General features: G+C 33.3%; 3 protein-coding genes and 3 long non-coding RNA genes across 10 annotated transcripts; 2 read left to right on the top strand and 4 right to left on the bottom strand.

The window, feature by feature from the left end:
* The first annotated feature begins 224 nt into the window (after positions 1 to 224).
* Positions 225 to 1,697, top strand: LOC106449910 (alpha/beta hydrolase domain-containing protein 17B). The gene is made up of 5 exons (XM_013891573.3): positions 225 to 795; positions 883 to 919; positions 991 to 1,227; positions 1,308 to 1,355; positions 1,431 to 1,697. The coding sequence occupies exons 1-5, from the start codon at positions 329 to 331 to the stop codon at positions 1,689 to 1,691; spliced, it is 1,050 nt and encodes a 349-aa protein (XP_013747027.2). The 5' UTR covers positions 225 to 328; the 3' UTR covers positions 1,692 to 1,697.
* Positions 1,698 to 1,699: 2 nt separating this feature from the next.
* Positions 1,700 to 2,821, bottom strand: BNAC04G36560D. Its single transcript, XM_013891574.3, has one exon. The coding sequence runs from the start codon at positions 2,622 to 2,624 to the stop codon at positions 1,905 to 1,907; it is 720 nt and encodes a 239-aa protein (XP_013747028.1). The 5' UTR covers positions 2,625 to 2,821; the 3' UTR covers positions 1,700 to 1,904.
* A 1,269-nt stretch (positions 2,822 to 4,090) lies between these two features.
* On the bottom strand, positions 4,091 to 15,327 carry LOC106446637 (calmodulin-binding protein 60 E). 5 transcript variants are annotated; one of them, XM_022712563.2, is made up of 10 exons: positions 8,635 to 9,125; positions 7,906 to 8,181; positions 7,259 to 7,389; positions 6,750 to 6,839; positions 6,377 to 6,452; positions 6,234 to 6,292; positions 5,652 to 6,148; positions 5,406 to 5,566; positions 5,103 to 5,306; positions 4,091 to 5,013 (listed from the first exon to the last, which is right to left on the bottom strand). In XM_022712563.2, exons 4-10 carry the CDS (start codon positions 6,833 to 6,835, stop codon positions 4,333 to 4,335), a joined length of 1,764 nt encoding a protein of 587 aa, XP_022568284.1. In that variant the 5' UTR covers positions 6,836 to 6,839; positions 7,259 to 7,389; positions 7,906 to 8,181; positions 8,635 to 9,125; the 3' UTR covers positions 4,091 to 4,332. The 5 variants fall into 5 exon arrangements, 4 of the variants coding, with proteins under 4 accessions (XP_022568284.1, XP_013743871.1, XP_022568285.1 ...); XM_013888417.3 differs by having other exon boundaries at positions 7,906 to 9,125; XM_022712564.2 differs by having other exon boundaries at positions 7,259 to 7,369; positions 7,906 to 9,125.
* Positions 15,328 to 17,848: 2,521 nt separating this feature from the next.
* LOC106449908 lies at positions 17,849 to 18,682 on the bottom strand. Its single transcript, XR_001289324.3, has 3 exons — positions 18,670 to 18,682; positions 18,484 to 18,601; positions 17,849 to 18,407 (listed from the first exon to the last, which is right to left on the bottom strand). It is a non-coding gene; the product is annotated as an uncharacterized LOC106449908 (long non-coding RNA).
* Positions 18,683 to 18,708: 26 nt separating this feature from the next.
* Positions 18,709 to 21,450, top strand: LOC106449907. The gene is made up of 4 exons (XR_002658053.2): positions 18,709 to 19,201; positions 19,304 to 19,369; positions 19,450 to 19,526; positions 20,328 to 21,450. It is a non-coding gene; the product is annotated as an uncharacterized LOC106449907 (long non-coding RNA).
* A 1,141-nt stretch (positions 21,451 to 22,591) lies between these two features.
* Positions 22,592 to 23,940, bottom strand: LOC125586359. Its single transcript, XR_007322846.1, has 3 exons — positions 23,669 to 23,940; positions 23,056 to 23,426; positions 22,592 to 22,988 (listed from the first exon to the last, which is right to left on the bottom strand). It is a non-coding gene; the product is annotated as an uncharacterized LOC125586359 (long non-coding RNA).
* Positions 23,941 to 24,603: the final 663 nt, after the last annotated feature.

Genomic DNA, 24,603 nt, shown 5'->3' with positions numbered 1-24,603 from the left:
CTTGTCAAGATTCTGTATCTAAATACATATCTTGTTAGAATGAATTAAAAGTTTCGAAGGCTGACTGTATTTATGGAGTATACACACAACACAACAGTAAACCGTAGTCTAGTCTATATATATATATATATTTAGAAAACATATATTGTACGTATCTATAAAACGTCTCTTAACATTTAGTCCAAAAAAAAACTATAAAATGTCCCATTTCGGGAAGAAAAGATGACTTGAACTCAATAATAATCAATGCTCATAACAATAGAATAAACACATAAAAAAACGAATAAGGTTTGTAACTTGCTCAGCTTCTTCTCCCCCACAAGATCGGATGAAATATTCTCCTCCATCACTTCCATTTTCTTTGCCGCCTTCCTCTCCTCTAAACATAAACCCACCAAAAAACAAATATTTTAACCTCTTTTTTTTCTTAGCTCTTAGAAAAGGTTTTTTTCTTCTTTTTTTTTTTGCCTTAGCAAAATTATTATTTGCTATGGGTAATGTGACGTCAAATGTAGCTGCAAAATTAGCTTTCTTTCCACCGTCACCGGCTACGTACGGCGTAAGTAAAGACGAGGAGACAGGAAAGCTCATGTTCACCGGAGTCACGCCGGAAAAAAGCATGGTCGACGTCCATCAAATTACCACTAAATCAGGCAACAAAGTTGTGGCTACGTTTTGGAAAGACCCATTTGCAAGATTCACTCTTATTTATTCCCATGGCAATGCTGCGGATCTCGGCCAAATGGTCGAGCTCTTCATCGAGCTCCGAGCTCATCTCCGTGTCAACGTTATGAGGTTTAAATATACAAAAAAAAAAGAATCCTAAACCTTTTTTTTTGGTTGATGGACGAACCTTAACGCCTTTATATATAAATGAATCAGCTATGACTATTCAGGCTATGGAGCTTCAACAGGCAAGGTAAGAAATATATTTATTCAAGAACATTTTGTTATTGATTTGCACCTTTGATTGCTTTTTAAATGAAAAAGCCGTCTGAGGTAAACACGTACCACGATATTGAGGCTGTGTACAATTGCTTGAGGAGCGAGTACGGAATCAAGCAAGAGGAGATGGTATTGTACGGTCAGTCCGTTGGAAGTGGACCGACGTTGTACTTAGCGTCTAGATTGAAGAGACTAAGAGGGGTTGTTCTACATAGCGCAATTCTCTCTGGCATTAGAGTTTTGTATCCTGTCAAAATGACATTCTGGTTCGACATATACAAAGTAAAAGAAGCTCTCTCCTGTTTCTCTCTCTTTCTCTGGTTAGTTTTGGTTCTTTTGTCTCTCAAACTGTAATTTTGCAGAACATTGAAAGGATACGCCATGTGACATGCCCTGTTCTTGTCATACATGTAAGATTGATTACACATAACATCTATTAATTTTTTTCCAGAGAGATCATTAAACCTTGGTGTATGAAACTGCAGGGAACAAAAGATGAGGTCGTGAACATGTCGCATGGGAAGAAATTGTGGGAGATTTCAAAAGACAAATACGATCCATTGTGGGTTAAAGGAGGAGGGCATTGCAACTTGGAATCATACCCTGAGTACATAAAGCACCTGCGAAAGTTCATAAACGCAATGGAGAAACTAGCTCTCAACAATCCCCCAACTAAACAAGCAGACGACGAGCCAAGCATTACCAAAACTAAGCACAATTGTTGCTTAAGATTCAGGAAAAAGTAGAGCTCGATTTGAACCAACTACAATCATTTCAATGGAAACGGCGAACCAGTTTTAATCTTTGTAGGGATTTAGCCTTGTAGAAAAAGAAATGTAACGTAGCTTATGATTACTTGTCGCTCAAGCAACCAAAACCGTAAAGCTCTCAAACTTTTGTTTTTAACGGGATGTAATTGTTATAAACAAGAAAAGGAAAGAAGTTGAATTGGTATCTATTTAGGGGAACTTGAGGCCATATCGTTTGAGGATGTCAACGTAGCTAACTCTTTCATCTCTATCGTCGAGATTCTCTCCATTGTTACGAAGAAGAGCTTCGATAACTTCTTTGAAGGGAATCTCAATTTCATAATCATCACCACCACCACTTTCAGTGACCTTGATTCCTTCGGTTGCAGACTCAGGAGAAGGAGAATCGAGATCGGAATGCTTTCCCGGAACCCTAACATCGCCGGCCGCGAGAGATGACGGAGGAGAAAGAGGCGTCACCTCCGTGACAGATTCTTTGCGATCGGAAACACGATTCATCTCGAAAACCCTGACAGTCTCCGCCGTGAGAGACGCTGAAGCAGAAACACGCGACGGAGATTTCGATTTCGATTTCGAACCTCCTCCTCGTCGCCGAGGTTTGAGCTCCGAAGCCCTACCTCTGGGTTCGGATTCGGCTGCGGAGGAGGAGAGAGACGCGTTCTCGGGAGGAGTACGGAACACGTCCTCATCGTTGATGGAATCGAGGCTGATCGGAGTCGAAAGCGAGAGGATCGGAGTTCGGGTAACCGGCTGCAACATCGGGGTCCCGAGAACCTCCGTGCCGTCAGAGTCAGTGTCTTCTTCCACTCCGGCGAGAGGATCGGCGAAGGGGCAGTTATTAAGGAAAGATATCTGAGAGGAAGTGACACTGCCGAACTCGCTCTCGCCGCTTCCAACATTTTCCGCCATTTTTGGTGACTTCTTCTGCAATTTCCCCAATTTAATGGAGATTCAAGTGTTGTACCAAGTCCGGTTTAGTCATTTCTAATCCTCGTCCGGTCTGACATCGGTCTTTCTTGGTTAAAAATCTACGATATTAATCACTAGGAGATGATTTGTTACATACAAGTTTCAACTTCCTTCTTCTAAAATAAAAAAAAGAAATACTGTTTTCAAATAAATTTAAGGAAAAAATCATCTTCTTATTTTCTTAATGTAAATTAGGGATGGGCGTTCGGGTACCCATTCAGGTTCGGTTCGGGTCTATTCGGGTTTCGGATTTTCGAGTTCAAAGATTTCAGCCCCATTCGGGTATTTCTAAATTTTGGTTCAGATTTTTGGGGGTTCAGTTCGGGTTCGGATAACCCATTTAAATTATTTTAAAATTTTTAAAATTTATTATATACTTTAAATTTTTCAAAATCTATAAACAAAACAATATATTGCATATAAATTTGAATAGCATATGTCAAAGTACCTAAAATTAACATATAAATTGGTTTGATTTGAAATTTGGATTGAGAATCAATAGATATTTTAAGTATTGTTGGTGTTTTGAGTATAGTTTAGCTATTTTAGACATGTACTTTTGACTATTTGTATATATTTATAAGTAATTTGGACAACTTAAAGTATCTTATATATTTTGATGTTCTTAATATATATTAAATCTAAAAATAATTAATATATATAGGTATATAAATCAATTTCGGATATAATCGGGTACCCGAAATACTTTGGTTCGGATCGGGTTCGGTTTCGGTTCTCTAAATACCAGAATTTTGAACTCATTCACATATTTAATCAATTTCGGTTCCGGTTCGATACTACTTTTTTGGATCGGGCTCGGTTCGATTTTTCGGATCTAGGTTTTTTGCCCAGCCCTACTGTAAATATAGATGAATGACATGTGGGCTTCGAATGTTTTATTCTGCACCGCACCGCAGTTAACAGTAACAAAATTTTTTACATATACGATATATATATATACACGTTTTTTATAACCGTTAGAACTGCTGCAGTTGCACTGTTTGTCCCTTACCGCTCAATCTGTTGTTACCATTTAGAGCCTTAAAAAGAATATATTGAAATAACTCCACCTCTATTATTGTGTTTATCTATTATAGATGAAAATAGCAAAATGCAATGTAAATGGTCTTAAATATATGTTTTATATCTTTCTGTGAATATTAATTTGTAATTTTTTTTTTTTGTGTATTATTTTTGAGACAAAAACTTGTGTACTGTTTGATTATTTCTCCAAATAATTGAGAAATACAAAATATATTGTTTGGATGGTTTTTAAAAGGGTTGGTCTGACATCGAAGCTGAAAATTATATTAATAGACTATCTAATAATAATATAATTGATTGGTTAGTTGGTTTTATAAATTAATCATGTTCAGTTCTAATTAATAATCAAAAAGGTTATAAAATGAGGATAAATTGTTAATAAATTTAACATAAAATACGATTTTAAAAAACAAAAATTAACATGAAATGTAAGAGAGCAAACAAATAAAGCATTACAATACGAAACAAAGTACACTTCTCTCTACTCTTAAATTGTTCATCCAAAAGATGAACTCTTGTGTTTTCAGAAGCCGTATCCAAAGCTTTTCATGAAAACGAAATGTCATCAAAGAAAAGCCTAAAAGACTTCTCTCTTCTCTTTTTTTCATTCGATCTCCACAATCTGAGGCCTCCTCTCTGCAGCTTTCTTGCGTATGAAGATACCCCATCTCAAAGCAGCTTTAAGCTTAAGCCACCCCACAACAGCTTTTCCCGATCCTCTATTACGCTCTCTCCTGTACGTGTTATCGATCTGAGCTTGGTACGGCATATTATAACCGTAGCAAGACTCATCCGTCTGACCAAACCCGCCTTGTGTTGTTCCCATAGTGTTCATACCGATCCCAAAAGTCTTCAACAGTCTCTGCATATCGTCAGTCTCAAGCATCTCAGAACTCCTTAGTCTGATCTCTTCACTGAAAATGTCTTCGAGACCTTGTCCAGCTCTTGGTCGACACCAATCTTCTCCATTGTTATAGTCTTGTACGTTGCTAGGGAGTGAAGGTAATAATTGACTGCAATGTTGCTGCACAAACTGAGGATATTCAACCGGCTGAGGAAGGGGAGAATAGGTAATAGCATTCTGATGACATTGCACGGTTTGTCTATTGTTCTGGTTATGCAGCTGCTGATGGTTCTGAGCTGTTGGTGCTGTTACCATTTTTGGTTCTGGTAAGCCTTTTATCTCCTTCTCGGCGACTGGTAAGCAATTCAACAGCTTACCGTCGTATTCAACAGCTTTATGCCAGTTTTCATAAGCTATCTTCACCAGAATGTCTGCAGAGATCTGATTGACATAACCAGTGATCAGCTTAACAACCATATATAGGAGCAGTTTTCAAATCTTGAGAGAAAGAATTGTCTGTATGTCTTTACCTTTTGGTCATGGTTAAGAGACTCCAGAGATAAGAACTGTCCGTTTGCAATAAGGCCACGGAACTCATAGATATGATTGAAGACAACTCCTGTAGCGTGGGTCTGATCCGTGTAAAACACATAAAGCTTCCCACCCAACACGCATGTCTTTGCATGCTCCATAGTGTTCTCCCACATTCTATTCGACATTCCACTCCCTAGCAACTACAATATGAGAAACAAAATCAAAGAACATGTAACATGTATAGATTTTTCTCTATATTGTTTTTTTTTTCTATCACATAAACAGAAGAAGATACTTACATTTCTCAGCTTTTGTGGATCCTTAACTAGGAGTCGAAGGAAGTCTTCCACTGTCACAATGTTAGCTTTAAGTAGCTTCTTGTGTAGCACTCCGTCTTTTGCTATTCTATCCAGTCTCCAGACTTCATCGTGTAAAGCCGGTGGATAATGTTTCTTGTATACTGAAAAGAGATGAAGAAAAGAGCTAAGTTATTAGTAACGAACACACTACTTGTCAATATAATCAAAAGGTTAAAAAAAACTCACATTCTCCTCTATGATCTTTGACAGCAAAAGGTTCTGTTTTGGCTTCACGGATGTGAAAGCCATCACCATACCCTGGAGCGGCCTTAACACCAAGCCTAAACTTTCGGCTCCTGATCCAACTCGAGTTGTCGGTAAAAGTAAGGTCTCCTAAAGTTCCCACACCTTCCTTAAGCACTACCTGCGTGTCACCGGTCAAGATTGGGCGTTTCCCTTCTCGCTCTTTCACTTCAAAGCTCTCGAAGTGCTCTCTGGTCCAATCTTCATCATCCTCATCATTGAAGTCTCCCTCCAACACTACCACATTGAGCTTCGAAGCCGACTCTTCTCCTGTTTGGACTACATTTCCAGTGTTTGCATCGATAAGAACCACATGAATGGCCGAGCCTCGCTCTCCCTCCACTTTCCCACCTGTGAATAAGTGAGGAGGCATTCGCGTCTTAAAGTGAAGTTGAAGGTTTCTTCCATCGCGGCCTTGGATCCTCTTAGGTTCTGGTGACCTGGAAATTTTATAAACCAGAAACTCAAACGCTACAAAGATCACATAACCATTCCAAAAGGAAAAAGTATAACTGGAGAAAGTACCTGGACGTTAATTTTGAATTTCCCAACTTTGATAAGGCTCGTTCAACCTCTTCGCTAACCTGTTTATTTGTCCACACCATAGATAAGTTTACAACTACACAAGCATAATTTTTTTACTCTAAAAGCAGAGGATAAAAGCTCACGATTCTGCGAAACAATGGCTCCAAAGACGAGCAAAGCCTCTGCAGACTATCTACCTTGACAGCTTCCACAATAACACTGTAAACAGTTCATTTTATATGACGGGTAGGTAAGCAAACCAATAAGCTTGCAAGCGAATAAAGAGCTTTGGAAACTAAACTAAACAATTTTGAGAGCTTAACAAATTAGCCCAAACAAAGGTTACATCTACACTCAAGAAGAGTTTAAGAATCTTAGTTTTAAATGCAAGAGAGTTTACATTCTCCCCTATGATCTAACAACAAAGCAAGTTTTTCTTCAATAGTTGTTTGTGAGGTATAACCATTGAGTTACTTTGAACTGAAAAATGACAGAAAAAGTATTTAAGGAAGTTACCTTGCCAAAGCAGGCACTTTTTGTCTCTTCGATTCTGCCAAGTTGTCTGCATCCTCTTGACTGCATTCGTATCCACGCTTGTTCATGGAACTTTCCATTTAAGAAAAAAAGAAATTACAATCTCTGTGTCAAGAGATATACAAAAATTAGAAAAAAAAACAACAGAAGTCCACGAAAGGAAGCTTCAGAGGAAGAACACAAGAAACATAACACACATCATAAGTTGAATATAAAACAAATAGCCACAAGCTATAGAGTCTAGACAACCCACATGGGTTTTGGACGGTTTGCAGAAGTCACTGAACCGAGATCTGTTCTTTAATGGTAGATCCAAAGCGTTTATAAAAAGAAAAAACTTTATGGAATCTGTCCATGTGAGCATTAGAATAATGCATAGAGAGAGACACTATTTTAATGGCTGACACTAGTATAAACAAATCGAATTATATAGAAAAAAAGCAGCTGTTTTTGTGCTTGAATGAATATTGAAAGCTGATACGGCGTGATACCTGGAGCTATCATATGCTGCATTATGTCAACCTTATTGCGTTTTTGACTTCTCCAGTTTTGTCTCTTCTCTGCACTTGTCCCCCTTCCCACATTCTCATGTTTCTCCACATCTGAAAATGTATTTGCTAGTCTTTACAAAAAAAAAAAGAAAAGAAAATAGAGTCAAGTAAGTAACTCTTGACCTACTTATGCATAGGCCATGTTCATATAACAGTTATACAAATCCTCATAAAATCAAATCAGTCTTGCTGTCTCAATCAGATGTAAATCTCAACAAACACAAAACGCTAGTTTAGATAGATCTTAAATCATATATTTATCTCTGGCTAGTAAGAATTTGATGGTTAGGTTTGCTGATGAACATGAATATAAAATACAGAAGTCGGTGACTTCTTTTCCAATGTGACTACTAGACAAAAATATATCTGAACTTTGAAGAAAAGTCAAAATAAGTCACTTTCATTATCTATACTTGGATTCGAGAGCATAACAAAAAAGAGCTACATATAAAACTTTGCCTTGTGAATTAAGCGATCCTCATGTTCTCATGAGCTATATGCGGAAGAGAAAATCTAGTTTGCTTCCAACGAGAAACCCTTCAGGGGACACTGAGAAGAAGTCACAAAACAGTGAAATGCTTACTCACCTTTCCAACCTAATTGCCAAGCCCTCCGCTCCCACAAAGAAGTGACCTTCTTCTCTTTGAGAAACAATTCTTGAGCTCTCTCTCTCTCCCTAGCTGACTCGCAAATTACTGTTGCAGCGTTACACTTCTCAGCCTCCTTTTTGGTACTGTGAAGCAACCCTTTTAGCTTCGGCCAATGTAAAATTCATGTGACGACTATGCTCTTCTGAAACTGCCCACAAACTGCTTCTCCATCTTCTTTTTGAAGTTTGAACTTAGGATCATCACTTCCACAATCTGTCACACTAACATAAGTAAGGATCTTTAAAAAGAGATAAACAATTTAAAACTAACTTTTCAAAGTGTTCCTAATGCAACAGATAAGAAAATCTCATTCTACCATGACTGATCAAAAACCCCTAATAGAGTAGTTACCTTAAGAAAGTTAGTTACGCTCTGGAGAATTGGTTACTTATACACCAAAACTCACATGCATTCAGATGATTCCATAAGGTTCTTGATTAGGAATCATCTCATACAAATTACATCATTAGAGATAGTATAATCTGGATAACAAATAGCTATCAACTATATTTCTAAGAGAAGAGAATCTCAAAACCAAATTCAAGGGCTCAAGAACGAGACGTAACTAGTAGTAGAGAGGTTTGCAAGCAATGCAAGAAGAATACAAAAAGAGAACGAGACTTGTTAGAATACAACGAAAGATCAAAATGTAAGAGATTCAACCACCTTCATCATCAATTTGGGAGAAAAAGGTCCCGTATTCACACTCTAAAATGAACCAAAAATCAAACGGAGGAACACAGATGATAGATTCTCAATCAGAGCTAGAGAGAAGATAGAACGAAAAACCGGGGCATCTAGCTCTGGTGGTAAAAGGCTCACAGCTGTGAGTACCGCCACTTGGGTTCGATTCCCGGCCACGGCGAAATTTAACATTGGGGTCGCAGCAACACAGATTAGTCCATTGGGTCTGGTAAGTCTTTGGGGGAAACTGTGTATAATTCAAAAAAGAAGATAGAACGAAACCTCGAGTTGATACTAAAGAGAATATCACCAGGAACCTAATGCAGTTTCCCAACCTCCGCGACAGTGCAGCGGTGACGAATGCTCAATTTTGAAAATCTTGTCGATCGGAGGATCTCAGGCTAAACGACGTCGTTTACTTCTTACTATCATGAAAGCATTTCGTTTTAACTTTTAACTAATTTCAGCAGCAGGGGGTAATTGGTAAAGGTCCAAAACGAGTCGGAATCGTTGTATATGTGACTTGCCAATTGTTAAAGACCTACCTCGAAGGTAAAATGCTTTCTACCGACAGTTTGATATGCAAATTTTGAAAATCATTAGAGAACTTTTCATGTTTAACACTAACTATTATAGGGAAAATGACATGTTCCCCTATGAACTAATTGTTCCCGGTTTTTTCATACACGAATTTTTAAGCCATGCCAAAAATTACATGAACAATGGGAAAATGGTTTATTCTCCTATGAACTAGTTGTTCCTGATTTTTTCACACACAAACTTTTAAGCCATGCCAAAAACCACATGAACAAACTAATTCCCCTAAAACCTTAAACAATGTTATTTAAAAAATAACTTGATTTATGACAGGTGGAGAGTCTGTTGAATTTTGTTTTATAACATTTTATCTTTATTAATATCAAAAGAGGTTTAACATAATACAAGAATAGAAACATACAACAAATACATTTTTAAATTGAACATGATAATAGAAAAGTAATAACACGATGCTTCCTAACTCTTTTGCAGAATAGACTAATTCACTAACTTTATCTATTTTTGTTCTCGGTCTTAAATGATCTTGTGTTCGGCTGTCATCTATTGTGATCCATCGCCTTATGTCACTTAATAGATCAGTGGGTGCGATCTATTTGTCACGTCGCTGCCCATTCCATATACTCCTGCACCAGGAGATAACATGATTTGTTGTAGTCGCTATACATACCATACATAATTCCTCTAATTGACATTGATAAAAAATACTGTGCCATTTTATTCTTTTTCTTCTTTTTAGTCAACTGCTATTCTTCTTCGGAAATCGTTTTATTTTTCATCTTCAATTGAAGATAAAATTTATTATTCTGTAGAAGAATAAAACGTTTTACATGACGCATAAAGAAAGAAGAGCATCAAATACTAGCTTACCAATCTCCATGTATTGCCACTAAGAACTATAAAATCAGTGCAGTATCTCCAATTGATGATGAAAAATAAAAAGATCTATGAAGAAAATGAACAATTGACAAAAAAATAAAAAAAATAAAAATAAAACGACGTAGTATTTTTTTATCAACTCAAATTAAACTCTCTCTATCTGTCATAAACCAAGTTAACGTTTAAATATCACGTTTACGGTTTTAGGGGAATTAGTTTAAAATCAATAGTTTGTGTATGTAATTCATAAAATAGAGTTGTTCATGTGGTTTTTGGCATGACTTAAAAATTTGTGTGTGAAAAGCCAGGAACAACTAGTTTATAGGAGAATAAGCTATTTTCATGTTCTTCATGTGGTTTCTGGCATGACTTCAAAGTTTGTGTGTGAAAAAACCGGGAACAACTAGTTCATAGGGAAATATGCTATCTTCTCAACTATTATATTATGATGTGAATTTTTTTATTAGATAACTTTTATACGTGTAATCCTATTTTTATTATATAACTTTAACTTTTAGATTCTTAACTAGGTATAAATTAGGTACACGTATATGAATAATACTCTCAATATTTTTTTTTTTTGATAATCCAGGGGTTCTCCACTTACGTGGATCATTCCCCTGGGTCCGTTTAGGCAGCGGTCCACTTCATCCGGGAGGGCTTTACCTGGGCTGGGGACAAGGCCCAACACCCAGTACCGCATTTGGTGACAGAATGGACAGTTCGCCTCCGGGTGGCGTCGAACCCGTGAGCATGACAATTGGCCCACAAAGTCCTTACCAAGTGAGCTGCCTCATCCCGTCATAATACTCTCAATGTTTTTCTATCATTTTAGGCAGACGCCTTAACAAATATGGAAAATATACCATCATATATAATAATTTATTAGATATTAAGAGTTTTCTTAAGCCATCCGCAGAATAATAATTTTAAATATAATATCATTTATTTTAAAAGGAAAATTTAGTTTGTATTTAGACATTATTATTTTTATATTTTAACTTCATCCAGCAAAATATTATGTAGTCTTGTTTCTTGTGCTTTGTTTAACTATTTCAATTTGATTTTGTTAAACTTCCATAGATTTAAAATTATATTTGTAATTATATTTAGCTTAGTTTGTCATTAATGTGCTATATATATTTTATCTAATGGTGATATATAAATTATAAATTATTCCTATATTTCAAAAATCTTGTCAAAATTAAATATTTATATGTAAATTTACTTTAATAGTGATATATAATTTACTAGTTATTACCATATTAAAAAAAAAATCTAAAATCTAAATCTTTATAAAACCGTATCACTGTTAAGTTGATGCTATGTCATGTTTTTAAAAGATCATATCATATTTTTCTTGTTGAGAATGAATATGGTGATAACATGTTTTTTATATAATTGTATATTAATTTCAGTGTGGTGATGTGAATACGGTGATGACATATGTTCACGAGACCCATAATTATCACATTTTGACCCAAATGACACAAAATATTTTTATATGTTAACATGTCGATTTTTTTTGTTTTATATATAAAAAGAAACTTAACCTAGAAACGTAATTCACATTTGACATGGATCATATCATAGTCTATTCTATTAAAATACAAACAGTAAATAAATAAACATTTTCTAAAGTATGATGATATGTGAATTAAAAATATTTTAATTTTACCTTTTTTATTAATAGCAATAATGTTGATTTTTTCTAATCAACTTACTAATAATATCTTCTAATAATAAAATCTTATATAATCTTTCCAATCTTTTTTATGATTAGTTAAATTCGTAATTGTTATTAACATTGTAAAATAATATTAATTTAATTTTAATTAATAAACGAAGATGAAATATTACAAAGCATAACTATATCGTTGGTTAGAAATAATGTAGTTAGTACACCAATTATTTTTACAGATTATAAAATCAAATTTAAGTAAGTATACACCCAAAAATAAAATATGTGCATTGTAATTTGTAAACAACACTATTTTTAAATGGCTAAATATAAAAATTTATAAAATTAATCATGTGATTTGACGGTGAGTACGGAAATTTCACTACAAGAAATTATGTATTTAGCCACGAAAAATATGGTGGCTATCGACTAATTTTCGTGGCTATTTAACACTTAGCCACAAATCGCCACAACAAAAATTCGTTGACTATGAGCTTGTGGCAATCGAATAAGTGTTGCTATTTGTTGCTCTACTTCTACGACTTAGCCACAAACGATTTTTGTAGCCACTAGCTACAAATAGCGCTAACTCAAGTTTGTTGCTCTTTTCGCTACAAAAAACCATATTCTAAACCGTAGAAAATTTTCTACAATCAGCCACAAACTAAATTGTTGCCATTATTATAAAATTTAATTAAAATGCATTTTTTCTATAATCAAATTAATTAATTAATTAATAACAATTACAATAAATACTAAAACCAAATCAATTATTTTATTTTCTTTTATTTCCAATAATATTTTCAATATGGTTTACAAATTAAAACTGGTTCATAAATAATAAACTGGTTTTGAAAACCTAATAAAAACCTAAATCTAAACTGGTGCACGGTATCTCTTTGCTCCTGGTCTCTTGGCTATATCAAACTTGACCGGAGGTTCGATTTGCCTACGTACCACTCATCCTTATACCCAAACTTAAATCTCCTTCGAGACTTGTTTCTTCCTCGTCACTGATATCAATCAATTATGTCTCTTCTTTGCTACTTGCATTGCGTCTTCAGGAATAAGTATGGCTCCTCCTAAGATCGCCCTATATTAGTGTTGTAAATCAAAATAATCAAGCTAATCGGTAGCCTAAAGGTACTTATATGCAGAATGAGTTAGGAGAATATACCTACCTATAGCATTACTTCGTGTTTGAACATCTCCACAAACTCCTTGGCCATCTTCTCTACCATCATATCATTGCCAAAGTACCAAGCTTTAGAGTCAATAAGCAGAAAAGGGATAATCAAGTAATCAGTTACTAGTTATTGCATATTTTGATTTTTTGATCTTACCAAATGCAGTGACATTATAAGTATTAAACACAGGGATGCCACCGCAATCTCCAGCATCATTTGAATTTCCTTAGAGCCAGAGAACTGTACAAGTGACCCCTGCTACTTGGATTCGTATATCATGTCCTTGCACGAAGATAGAAACAAAGAGTTTGGTAAGTATGTGAGAACAAATAGAAAACAAAGACAGTCTGGAACACACATACTGCTTAGACAGCTTCTTCAAAGTTTTCTCCTTGATATCAAGCAGTACACAAAACTTCGTCGTTTGCAGAAACCTATGACAATGGAAACACAAAGTGAGTAAAGGATTCATCTTTTTATCTAATCACTCGTCAAATCACAAATCAAGCACCATTCAGAATGAAATAAAAGCAAGGGTTTCAGGTTCTCTTGTTGCGCTAAGAACCAAACAAGATTTTCATTTAAACCTCAATTTCACTAATCTAAATGTGAGATAGAAACAAAACTCACAGAGACAGAACCTAACCCAAGAAGCGCATAAATTACAATCGGATCGTGAGCTATGGAACTGAGGCATGAAAGAAGCGATTTTAAGATTGACGCCTAGGAGATTCATCTGCAATCCAAATCAAATTTGAGTCGAAGGCAAGAAACAAAAGGGTGAATCAGTTCAGAAGAGCGAATGAAAGAGAGAGACAGCTAACCTTAAACACGAATTAGGAAGCAACAGCTATATTAGAAGGTTGAAGAGAGAAGATTGAGAAAAGATACAGAGGAGGCTGAAGAAACAAAGGGAGAATTGAAGATAAGTAAAAAAGATTTTTTGTATTTCTATACTTAAATAAATTTTGTGGTTTCGTTTCAAACAGAAAATAATTTGTTTGCCCCGGAAATGCTTTAGCCGGGAAAATGAGAAAAAGGCAAAGCGGGAATGGAAATTTTTGTGTTAAATTTCTGAATTATTATATAGCCACAACATAATATGCAGTTATTTGTAGCTATATTGAATTTGATATATTATCATTTTAATCAATACTAAATTAAATTATTACTATAAAGGTTAAGATATAATACTCTAGCTAAACATTGCTTACTCTAAACCTCAACAAATTAATCTATGAAAAGTGAATAAGATATAATACTGTCATTTTAATTCTACACTTATCGAAGTATAAGTAAGAGGGATATCTCTGCTGAAAACACAAATTATAAGTGTTGTACTCAAATAAACATATACTCTAAATACATACATTGCTCATGTCATACAGGTGAGTGACCAATAGAAACTAGTATTCTTTTATCTTTTTTGACGCTCCTAATTTCTTTTATATGCATTTAAAAGATTATATAGATATTGTATTTAGTTTTATTTTAATTGTAAAACATCTTAAGTATTATTTGTAAAGCCATTTTATGTTTTTAATTCAATTTTTCTAATTTTTTTTGTAATTCGATTTTTAATGTGTAAAATTTAATTAAGAGTCAAAAGTACTCACAAATGATTTTATATTAAGTTATAAAACTTGACTTATGATATAAAATTATTATATATCCTTTTAAGAATTTTGAAGTATTGGATTATAGATAAAGATTACTTATAAGTTAAGTTTACGGTTCAAAGTTTGAATATAAAATAGTTATATTTGAAATTTTGTAAAATTTATTATTAATGTTTAGTTTTTTTTTCCTTATTACTTGCTGTTTATCTTTAATTTATCACCAAAAATTAAAATTTTAGGGTTTAAAGTATGTTTAGGGTTTCAATTTCTACAAATAGCCACAAATCATGTTGTGTCTTCTTATTTTTCACAATTGTTATCGTAGCTAATAGTAGATATCGATTTCTACAAAACAAATTGTGGCTAATCACGGTTTTTTAAATTCAATTAGCTACAAAGTGTAATCTGTGGCTATTTAGCCACAAAAATCTACGTAATAGCTACTGATTTTAGTTTGTTGTTATTTTGTGGCTATTCGTGCTTTAAATCTTCAGCCACAATTTGTTTTGTAGCTAATTTGTGGCTACGTACAGATTTTCTTGTAGTGTTTAGGGAGGTGTACTCAATCTGGAAATTGAAGCAATTTTAGTTTTACTGAGTTTTTAGATTTGTTAAATCATTATAGAATCTCATCTAAAACTATACAGTTTGGTTTTTAATTTTTAATTTAACTAAGAAACCCTATCCAGACATTCTCAAATACTAGATTTTTTTTTTTAAATTCACAAATTAAAATATTTTCAATAACAATGAATTTTAGAGTATTTTATAAACTGTCAAATTTAATAAGATTAGATTTTAAATAATTTTTAAAAATTCATATTTGAATAAAAATGAATTTCTTATTTTAGTACAAATCATTTCAATTTCTCGGTTGAATACATCCCTTGATTGTATTTTAAAATTACATGACCAACAACACCTGAAAATGGTTTAAACTTTTAAATCCATTAAAATACAAAAACTTATAACACCACCATTTTAGGTTCAAAACTCTTAACCGAACCCAATTTAAGATTATTGATTAGTTACGGTTGATGTCGTATGATGTAAACCAAAAACACACAAAATTTATTTTAAGGCAAAACTACGGCTCGACCCGCGCGGGTGTTTGATTTAACTTGTGTTCAACGTAAACTCATAAACCGCTGGTTTTATAAAAAAAATCTCATGTATAATTTTTATGTTTTGTAATTTATATATAGAGTAGAATATATTATTTCATAATGTAATGTTTGATAATAAGTATTTTTATTTATACATAATATTATATTAAAATTTTATAACTTAATGCAATTTGATGTAATATATGAAAAGATTATCTTCCTTTAATACAAGTGATTTAAGTAATATTTGTACAATAATATTAATAATGGTAAATATATGAATATAGATTTGGTTAGATAAGCTTTGGAATTATAATTAATTAATTTAAATTGATTTTAAATGCAGTGCTAAAATTTGTAAATAAAAATAAATACAAAAAAATATTTAATTTATTGTAAATGCAATATCTAAATGTGTAAATAAAAATATGATTATCCATGTTTCCAAACAATTTATACTCTTATCTATGTTTCCAAACACTATCGAAAGGTACTTCACTTTTAATAATATAGATGATTTTAAATGCAGTGTTAGAATCTGTAAATATAAAGAAATACAAAAAAGTATTTAAGTTACTGTAAATATAATTTCTAAATGTGTAAATAAAAGAAAGTAATTAAATATTGTTATCCTCTTTTTAAATAATTCTCATTTATATTTTTATCTATGTTTCCAAACAATAAAGTATTTCGGTTTTAATAATAACTAGAGACTTTTCCCGGGCTACGCCCGCGTTTATTTTTATAAATAGTTAGTTGCTTTAAGATATTAAGTTATTTTTATCGGAATATTTAATTTATATATATTGGATACAATGACAAATAAAAAATTATTAAAATGAAGTTAAAATTATTAAAATGTAAATGTAAGCAATAATAAAAACACACATATTACAATATTACATTATTCAAAATATTATTACAGTAGAAAAAATCTGGTTTAAACTCAAAATTTTAAATTTTGATTTCCTAACTTATTCATTCCCTCTATCTTTCGGATTTGTATTATCTAATTAGTGGCTAACAGCTTTTTTTAAGTTTTAGCAATAAAAATAATCTTTCTAGAAGTATTAGAAGTATGCATGAAAAAAAATTGTTGAAAAAACTTCAAAAATGTTGGATTTAATAAATATTTTGTAAATACATTAAAGGTAAACAGTTAATTGCTTATTGTATATTTTCTGAAAATTCATAAAAGTTGAGAAAAATAGAATGGTTTTCATGAGGTAAATATGTCATGCAGACCAGATATATCTACTAAATATTATTTTCTATATGTTGTTCTCTGTTAAATATTATTTTTATGAGTTTTTTTCAGGAAAATTAGTAGTTTCAAGGGTTCTTTTCAGCGTTGATGTTTAACAATTCTATTTTTCCACCAACAGTTGGGTTTAGTCGAGATATACGGTGGATGGTTATAATGTGAATGTTCTCTGGTTGGGTTTAGTGTTTCTTCGAGCTAGTTCCGATGCCATGAGCAAGAAACCATCGATGTAGTGTATCCGAAACCAATAAAACGAAATGAATAAAGAAAATGTGGTATCATATCTGAATTTTACACTAAACTTTCAGAAAGAGTAACCAGGCAGTTCAATTATCTGGTTGAGCAAAGTATATATGTACATATTATCCAGTAACATTGCGTGACTCTGCCACATGAAGCATAATGGAGAGTTGTACTCCCAGCACCTTCATTACAAAACCAAAGAGACAAAGGGAAACAATAAGCTAGAGTTAAGTTTCTCCCTTCAGAATCTTGTGGTTCAATATTCCACAGTGAACTGAGCAACAGAAGTTCCCAAATTCATGAGTAACTGCACTGTATCTTTGTGTTTGTTCCTCCATCTGATGCTCTAAATATCACTTCGTGGTTGAAAGACATCTTCAGCTAATCATTTGAACGGAAGCCTTAAGCTTTAACTCTTTCAAAACACTATCAAAACTTTTTGATCAAATCCAACAACTAAGGATTTGTTATCCTTCAACAGGCTCCAGCAATTGGGAAACTGGTTACACTCGGAAAGCAATATCATGCTACATCGAGGATGGCTATTTTGAGGCGCGAGATGCAGAGCAGTTGCACTGTTTAGGTAATCTGATCTGTGAATATATTTTCCTAAAAAATCAAACACAATCACTGTGTCAATCTGTGAGAATAAGAGTTATCAAATGCTTACATTATCTGGAGAAACTTTGCTTTGAGGAAAATAAGTTCAACCCAAAGTAAAGGGTAAAAAAACTAAATCTAAAAATTATGTTCAGATATGCAGAAGGAAATCCTAGAGAAGTACATAAACTTAAGCGACATAGATAATGGGAGAACTAAAGCAACATGGAGCTGGGATTTGACAGGTATTAGCTACTAAATCTTGGATGCTTGGCTTCCTGTTCCACTTCACTGTCATTAGTTGGAGCACTTCCACCAGCAGAAGACCCAGCGTAGAAAGTTCCACCAAATGCGGAGTTACATGTTACAATTGGCCCGGGAAGTTGCTCACCTTCAATGTTTGTGGTGACTGATCTCCATAGGTGGTTCTTACATCTGGCAAGACTGGAAGACAGACAAACTTTGTGACAGATATTGTATGCCTTTTTTCTGTGAAGTTGTAGTGAGAGACCTTCACTTTGACATTGTGGGGTTGGCCAATTGTATCCAACATACACTGTGGAGTTGCCATCTCATGATGGGGATCCATGGTTAAAAGAGCTATGCAGGTAAAAAGGCTGCCTGCATTTGGTTAAGAGCAAGCATTAATCATAGTAAGTTTTGATGGTTATTTGTGTTGTAACAGTTTTCAAACTACCTGAATGGGTTCCTGTTTGAGGAAGGCATAGATCTTACCCATAGTAAGGGTTTCAACCTTGGTGGCCTCTAATGCAATAACCATGGAAGCAACAATGGGTTCTCACTTTTCAGCCAACCTGGAACATGAACTCTGAATTAGATAAGAGTTTTGAAGTGCAAAATTCATTGAGACAGAAACACATACCAAGAGAGATAATTAATTGTCTGAGGCACATCCTTGTCAGTGAAAACTCTTGATGAAGACATGGAGCTCGGTGCAACATTACCATTTTATTTGGAGGGATGGTTAACACGTAGACATTAGCAACGTCTGTTGGTGTTCCAAGCATATTTTCTAGAGTTTTATCTATTAATGAATCAAAACGAACATATTAGTGTTTGAATGGGAGCACAGGATAAACACAGATCTCCTGTCCTGTTTTTATTTTCATATATTTTAATCATTCACACTTTTCTGTATGATAAACCTAAAAAGCAGGAGGACTGCATTGGATACTAATTTTTTTGTCTTCTTGTGATAAAAGGCAGGCGTCCTGCATGTTCTTCTTCCCGCATAGAAATAGGAGCTGTACATGCAATGCTTCTTTTAACTAACCAATAGGTATATTTCTAATTTAAATTAAATTTAAAATATTTGTTTATATCTACTATAAATGACAGATATCAACACACACCATTGCACTCATTCATTCTTGAGAATGAGAATAGACATCAACGTATGCTTCTCTCCTTTTTGTGAAATCAACATTACTTTTTTCCTTTATTTTATATCACTTCATTATAGCTAATTTAGAAATTTTCTTTCTATTGATTAATAGGAAATCAAGGCTGAGAAATATGGCATAGAGCAAGAGTCAAAAGACATTAAAAGAGACAAGCATTAGGTTTTACCTATTTTCTACTCTTTATTACTTTCTTAGATTTGTTGATTAATTTTTTTTGTGTTGAATCAATTTTTCTTCAGTGTTCACTATTATAATTGAGTTCGGCGATAAAACTATTACTAGACGTACCAGAGGGCTTGCATTTCTGAACCAAAAGGTAAATTTACTTTAATTAATTATTTAAAGACAATTTATTGTAGTCTATAAAAATTAAAACAAATTTGTAAATTTAAATCTTATAAATTCAACAAACTACCAAAATTAAAAATATGGTTATTTTTTTTTTAAAAAATGTGTGGTTTTAAATTTTTTAGGTAAATTAACATAAAAATATCAATGATATCATTATTTTAAACTGAAAAATTATTTTTTTAAAAAATAAAAGTTTTAGATTTATCATATCTTGTTTTACATCAACTGAAATCACATACTATTTATTTTTCATAATTTTTTTTAAATACTACAAACATGTCCACCTTTAATATTATGCCACACTGTTGATACAATATTTTAAAAATATTCATTGTTATAAAAAAATAAAAATTATGTCAATAATAATATAAATATTTTTTAAAGCAGTAGACTATAAGAATTATACATACGTATATATATATATATATATATATGACCATATTTATTTTAAAGAAACAGTAGACTATAAGAATTGTCAAAATATTTTTTTGTAATAATCATTTAAAAATTAAAAGAGACAAGCATCGAGCATAAGAAAAATTAATTGGATGGAAAACTCATACTTACACAACTCACGTACATGCAGTTACTTGCTTGTGAAAAAAATTTATATAATGTATAACATATACATGCAATGCTTATTAGTATAATACTATACTTGTATCAATTGGAAAATGTATGTGTTACATTTTAATTCAAAAAAGAGTGGTGACTGCTACAATGGGATTGCATAATTTCATCAGAATTTCAAATTATTTTGATGAAGATTTTGTTGAAGAAATGAGACATACAAATACCAGCAACGAAGATTCTGAAAGTGATATAAATGACATGGAGACAACAAATATGGCTGATGGAGATCATATGACAAACATTAGAGGCAACATTGCTGATATGTTATGGGCAAATCATTAAATTATTTTACCTTTGTTTATGTATTTTTTATTATGTGTTTTGATATTTTTGGTGTAATTTTTTATTGTTTAAATATATGATCTGCACTTTTGAACTGCTTTTGCCATTCATAACTTTGAAACATAACTTGTTCTGCTTGATCTGCATTTCTCCTGCATGATCCGCTTGATCTCCACTTGTCCTGCTTGATCTGCATGATCTGCTTGATCTGCACCGCTTGATCTGCTTTTACCATTCGGAACCTTAATACAACTTCCTGACAATGGAAACCATAAAACTGAAGGACAAACACATGATATAATAATTGAGCGAAAAACTAAGTGGTAGTAAAATTCTGAATGATACTGGAAAATACTCATTTAGGGAAATTTGCACCTGGACTAACTGAATTGTTCAACTAAATAAACCCACATATGGAATTAAAGAATTTGCTAAGTATTAAATGAAATAGACATAAAACAAACACAGAAAACATCAGACAACAACAAACAAAAGCAAAATAATTCAAAACAAACACATCAGCGTGGGATTAATATTTGTCACGGGATGCTAATAAAAGCCAGAACCAGATGCAATGAACTCTTTATGGAAACATAACTAATCATTTCATTTATAAGTGCAGGAGTAAAGAAGCCAATACCCAAAATTACACGGCATTTGAAGACCTTGAAAAACGTATGTTCGGTTCTGAAAGCATTAACATAAAGCAACGTAGTCAGTCTCTCACCTGAGATTGCTCAGCATTGAAAGATGGAATTTCCATAATGAGTTCAATCAAAACATAATTATTATGCAAAATAGATTTGTATAGTGTGTTTTTTTTTCCTGACTCAATAACCAATCCAGCCGAATATCAATCATTCTATTGGCTAAAAGATACGCATACACCAAGATTAGAACTCACCTGTCCCTAAAAGTAGCCAGAGTACCCACAGCAGATTAAGCAAGCTCAGAGTAACCATCAATGCTCAAAATTCTTTATTTTAAAGGCATAAGAAAAAAAATACATGTGTAGTCCATATATTATCAATCGATCACTAAACAGATTGAAAATCCAATACCTCTTTCTCGCTTCCAGTTTCCAAATATGGTCGATTAGAAGCCTAAGAAGTTCAGCAAGATTGTTTTGCCTCTATCAAATGCTCTCTTCATGACAGTGTAGACCCGACCACAAAAGGATTTGCCATGTTCAAGCCATTTACGGTGACACTCAGATGAGGCTCAGATCTTAAGATCCATTGTAGAGTTTTGTCAGTGGAGTTTTTCTGGATGCTTCGTAGGAAGGTCGATCAATAGAGCTGTCGGAGACGGGAGACTTTACGGAGATGATAGATTTTACGGCGAATCTAACAGATTTTATGGCCATGACTTTATTTTCTACTATGGAGGTAGTAGATTTTGGTTTCAAGTAAGATTCGACGAAGAGGATTAAATAGAAGGAAAAACAAAGGAAGATGGAACAAAACTATGAATAAAAGAATAAAGAACATCACTGAATGTTGTGGATCGTGATAATGTTAGAGAACCGAAACGATGCGATTGACGACGAAGTGGAAGAGTCAAGACGTTTCCTTGTGAAGAGTTGAATGGGCCATTCCGAAATCTTTAGCGGGCCACCCAATTAAAACTGTTTAAAGTGAAAGATAATCTCACGTGGCAAAATAGAGAGTTCTGATTGGCCGATTTTTTAAGTGACATGGACGGTCACTGTTGAGTATATCCAACTTTTAGTATTGTTAGATTAGAGCATCATTATCCCTATAAGTCCATTTGGGTTCCTTAATGACTTGTTTAATAATAAAAGTTAGTTAAGAAATTTAATTAAGAAACTCATAGATTTTGTGTTCCATTGGGAGTTTCTTAATGAAGGGTTCTTAACAAAAAAATTTAAACATTGTTTTATTAAAATTTATTAAAAAAAATAAAATAAAACATAGTAAAAATAGAAATTGTTTTGAGAAGAAAATGCCATATATGTGATTAAAAAGTATAAATTATTTTTGATTACTTTGTGTATAAATTTTGTGATGAAAATGTAGAGAAGGAAGAGAATTTGTTTTACACTTGTTTGGAGAAGAGTTTTAAAGACAATACTTTCACTAAAATACACCGCAACCAGAATTTGTTTTTGATTACTCTGTGTATAAATTTTGTGATGAAAATGTAGAGAAGGAAGAGAATTTGTTTTACACTTGTTTGGAGAAGAGTTTTAAAGACAATACTTTCACTACAAGATACACCGCAACCAGAATAGACATTCACTAATGATCATCTAGTTCATAAGATCAAACACAAGAAATAGAAGTCATACTACATACCGGCAACAGAGAGCTGAGTAGCGTCTATAACACTAACGCATATCCATTTTGCAGCCTCAGTGCCAAAAGCTACTGGGAGAGACTGAAGTCCCATTGCTCTGTCTCCTTCAACACTTTTGAAGTCATTAACAATCGCTATTCCCAACTGCAAGTACATGATGCTCAAAGTTTCCAACCCATCCATTTTGTTTTAGCTGCAAATAGATGTATTGATAAGTGCTAAACTCCAAAACAGCGCTGGAATGTATATATAGAGCTTACCTTAAGAGGTGGAGCAGAGTGTATATAAGACAACAAGGACCCTCCCGGTGGTGAAACTTTACCATCCTGAAGCTCTTTATCTTGGGAGCTACTTCTTTTGCTTTAACCAACACACAACAAGAAGCATATCATCAACAACCACATTCTAATCAAATCGTTCCTTCCCTAAATATCTTTGACAAGTTTGCTTTTTTCAATGATTCATGCCAAATAACAAAGCATACTCACTCTTCTTCAACAGCAGCATCACCATCTCCCTCTTCCTTGCTCTCAAAAAGTACCTGAGCTGCTCTCAGAGCTCTAAGTGCCTCTTTACGAGCAGCAGCTTTCTCTTATATCGAATCACTTTCACTACCCATTGATACTACTTCCTGCAAAAGAAATTAACAAATCACAAAACGTGTAAAGATTAAACTCTAAATCGACACGAATCAGCTCAAAATCTAGCAAAAATCACACGTAACCTACCAAATCAAACTTAACTGAGAAACCAAATAGCTCCTCACCACACACTGTCAAGTTCGTCTACAACAACATACGCTCAACAATCACAATCTACGAGAACAATCGTTCACATAAGAAAAGAAAACGAATCTAAACGTTTACTATATACCTTAACAGCAAAATCAGCTCTACGATCCTTGAAGCGAAACGCTGGGGAAGACCTTCAGCTTCGACGCGAGGAATCCAGGTCTCGTGACTTTTGTTCTCTACTTCCGCCATCGAAGAGTACTTTAGGGTTTCGAAGGAGCAGAGAGGAGATTTAGAGACGATGATTGAATGCCATCCCCGTCGGAGAAAACAAAGAGAAGACGAAGAAGTCCCGAAAAAGAGAAAAAAATATATATATTTGAGGTTTACCCTGCTCTTCCTATAGCTAAGGATCGGTGCCAAAAATCTCAGATTAAGGATCGGTAACTATAATTTCATTTAATTTTCATTAATTAAATGATGTAATTTGTTTAAAAACCCTATTAAGAAACTGCAATAACCATGGTCTTAGATATGAGTTATTCTTGGGTTCACCCCCTAGGGTGAACCTTTAGGTTCACCAACCAATAGAAAGTTGTCATTTTAAATCTAGTATCTTTTAATTAAGGAAACCAAATAACTTGCAAATTATATTATTTTTTCAAAATAAAATTTAAAAATAAATAAAAATAATATATAAAAAACGAATTCAAAAAAAAAAATGTTGTCAACAAAACACTAAACCCTAAACTCTAATACTAAACCCTAAACTCAAATCCTAAACCCTAAATCCTTAAGTAAACCCTAAATCCTTGGGTAAAACCCCTAAACCCTTGGAAAAACACTAAACATGTTGTCAACAAAACACTAAACCCTAAACTCTAATCCTAAACCCTAAACCCTTGGGAAAACCTTAAACCCTTGGGTAAACTCTAAACCCTTGGGTAAACCCTAAACCCGTAGGTAAACCCTAAACCCTTGGAAAAACACTAAACATTTGGATAAATTCTAAATTATAAATCTTAAACACTAAACTCTAAATCTTAAAAATAAATATTTTTTTAAACAATATTTTTT

The sequence above is a fragment of the Brassica napus genome, chromosome C4 (genome assembly GCF_020379485.1).
Source record: "Brassica napus cultivar Da-Ae chromosome C4, Da-Ae, whole genome shotgun sequence".
Classification (NCBI taxonomy): Eukaryota; Viridiplantae; Streptophyta; class Magnoliopsida; order Brassicales; family Brassicaceae; genus Brassica; species Brassica napus.
The sequence above is the reverse complement of the archived record's forward strand: the minus strand, read 5'-3'. Positions and strand labels throughout refer to the sequence as shown.

Bases quoted from the DNA above. Each gene is read 5' to 3' on its own strand.
- BNAC04G36560D (XM_013891574.3), bottom strand. From the start codon at position 2,624: ATGGCGGAAAATGTTGGAAGCGGCGAGAGCGAGTTCGGCAGTGTCACT.
- LOC106446637 (XM_022712562.2), bottom strand. From the start codon at position 6,847: ATGGAAAGTTCCATGAACAAGCGTGGATACGAATGCAGTCAAGAGGAT. The intron at 6,453-6,749 runs GTAACTTCCTTA...AACTGTTTACAG, and splicing joins AAAGTGCCTGCTTTGGCAAG to TGTTATTGTGGAAGCTGTCA. The intron at 5,014-5,102 runs GTAAAGACATAC...TATGTCAATCAG, and splicing joins CTCTTAACCATGACCAAAAG to ATCTCTGCAGACATTCTGGT.
- LOC106449910 (XM_013891573.3), top strand. From the start codon at position 329: ATGAAATATTCTCCTCCATCACTTCCATTTTCTTTGCCGCCTTCCTCT. The intron at 920-990 runs GTAAGAAATATA...TAAATGAAAAAG, and splicing joins ATGGAGCTTCAACAGGCAAG to CCGTCTGAGGTAAACACGTA. The intron at 1,356-1,430 runs GTAAGATTGATT...ATGAAACTGCAG, and splicing joins GCCCTGTTCTTGTCATACAT to GGAACAAAAGATGAGGTCGT.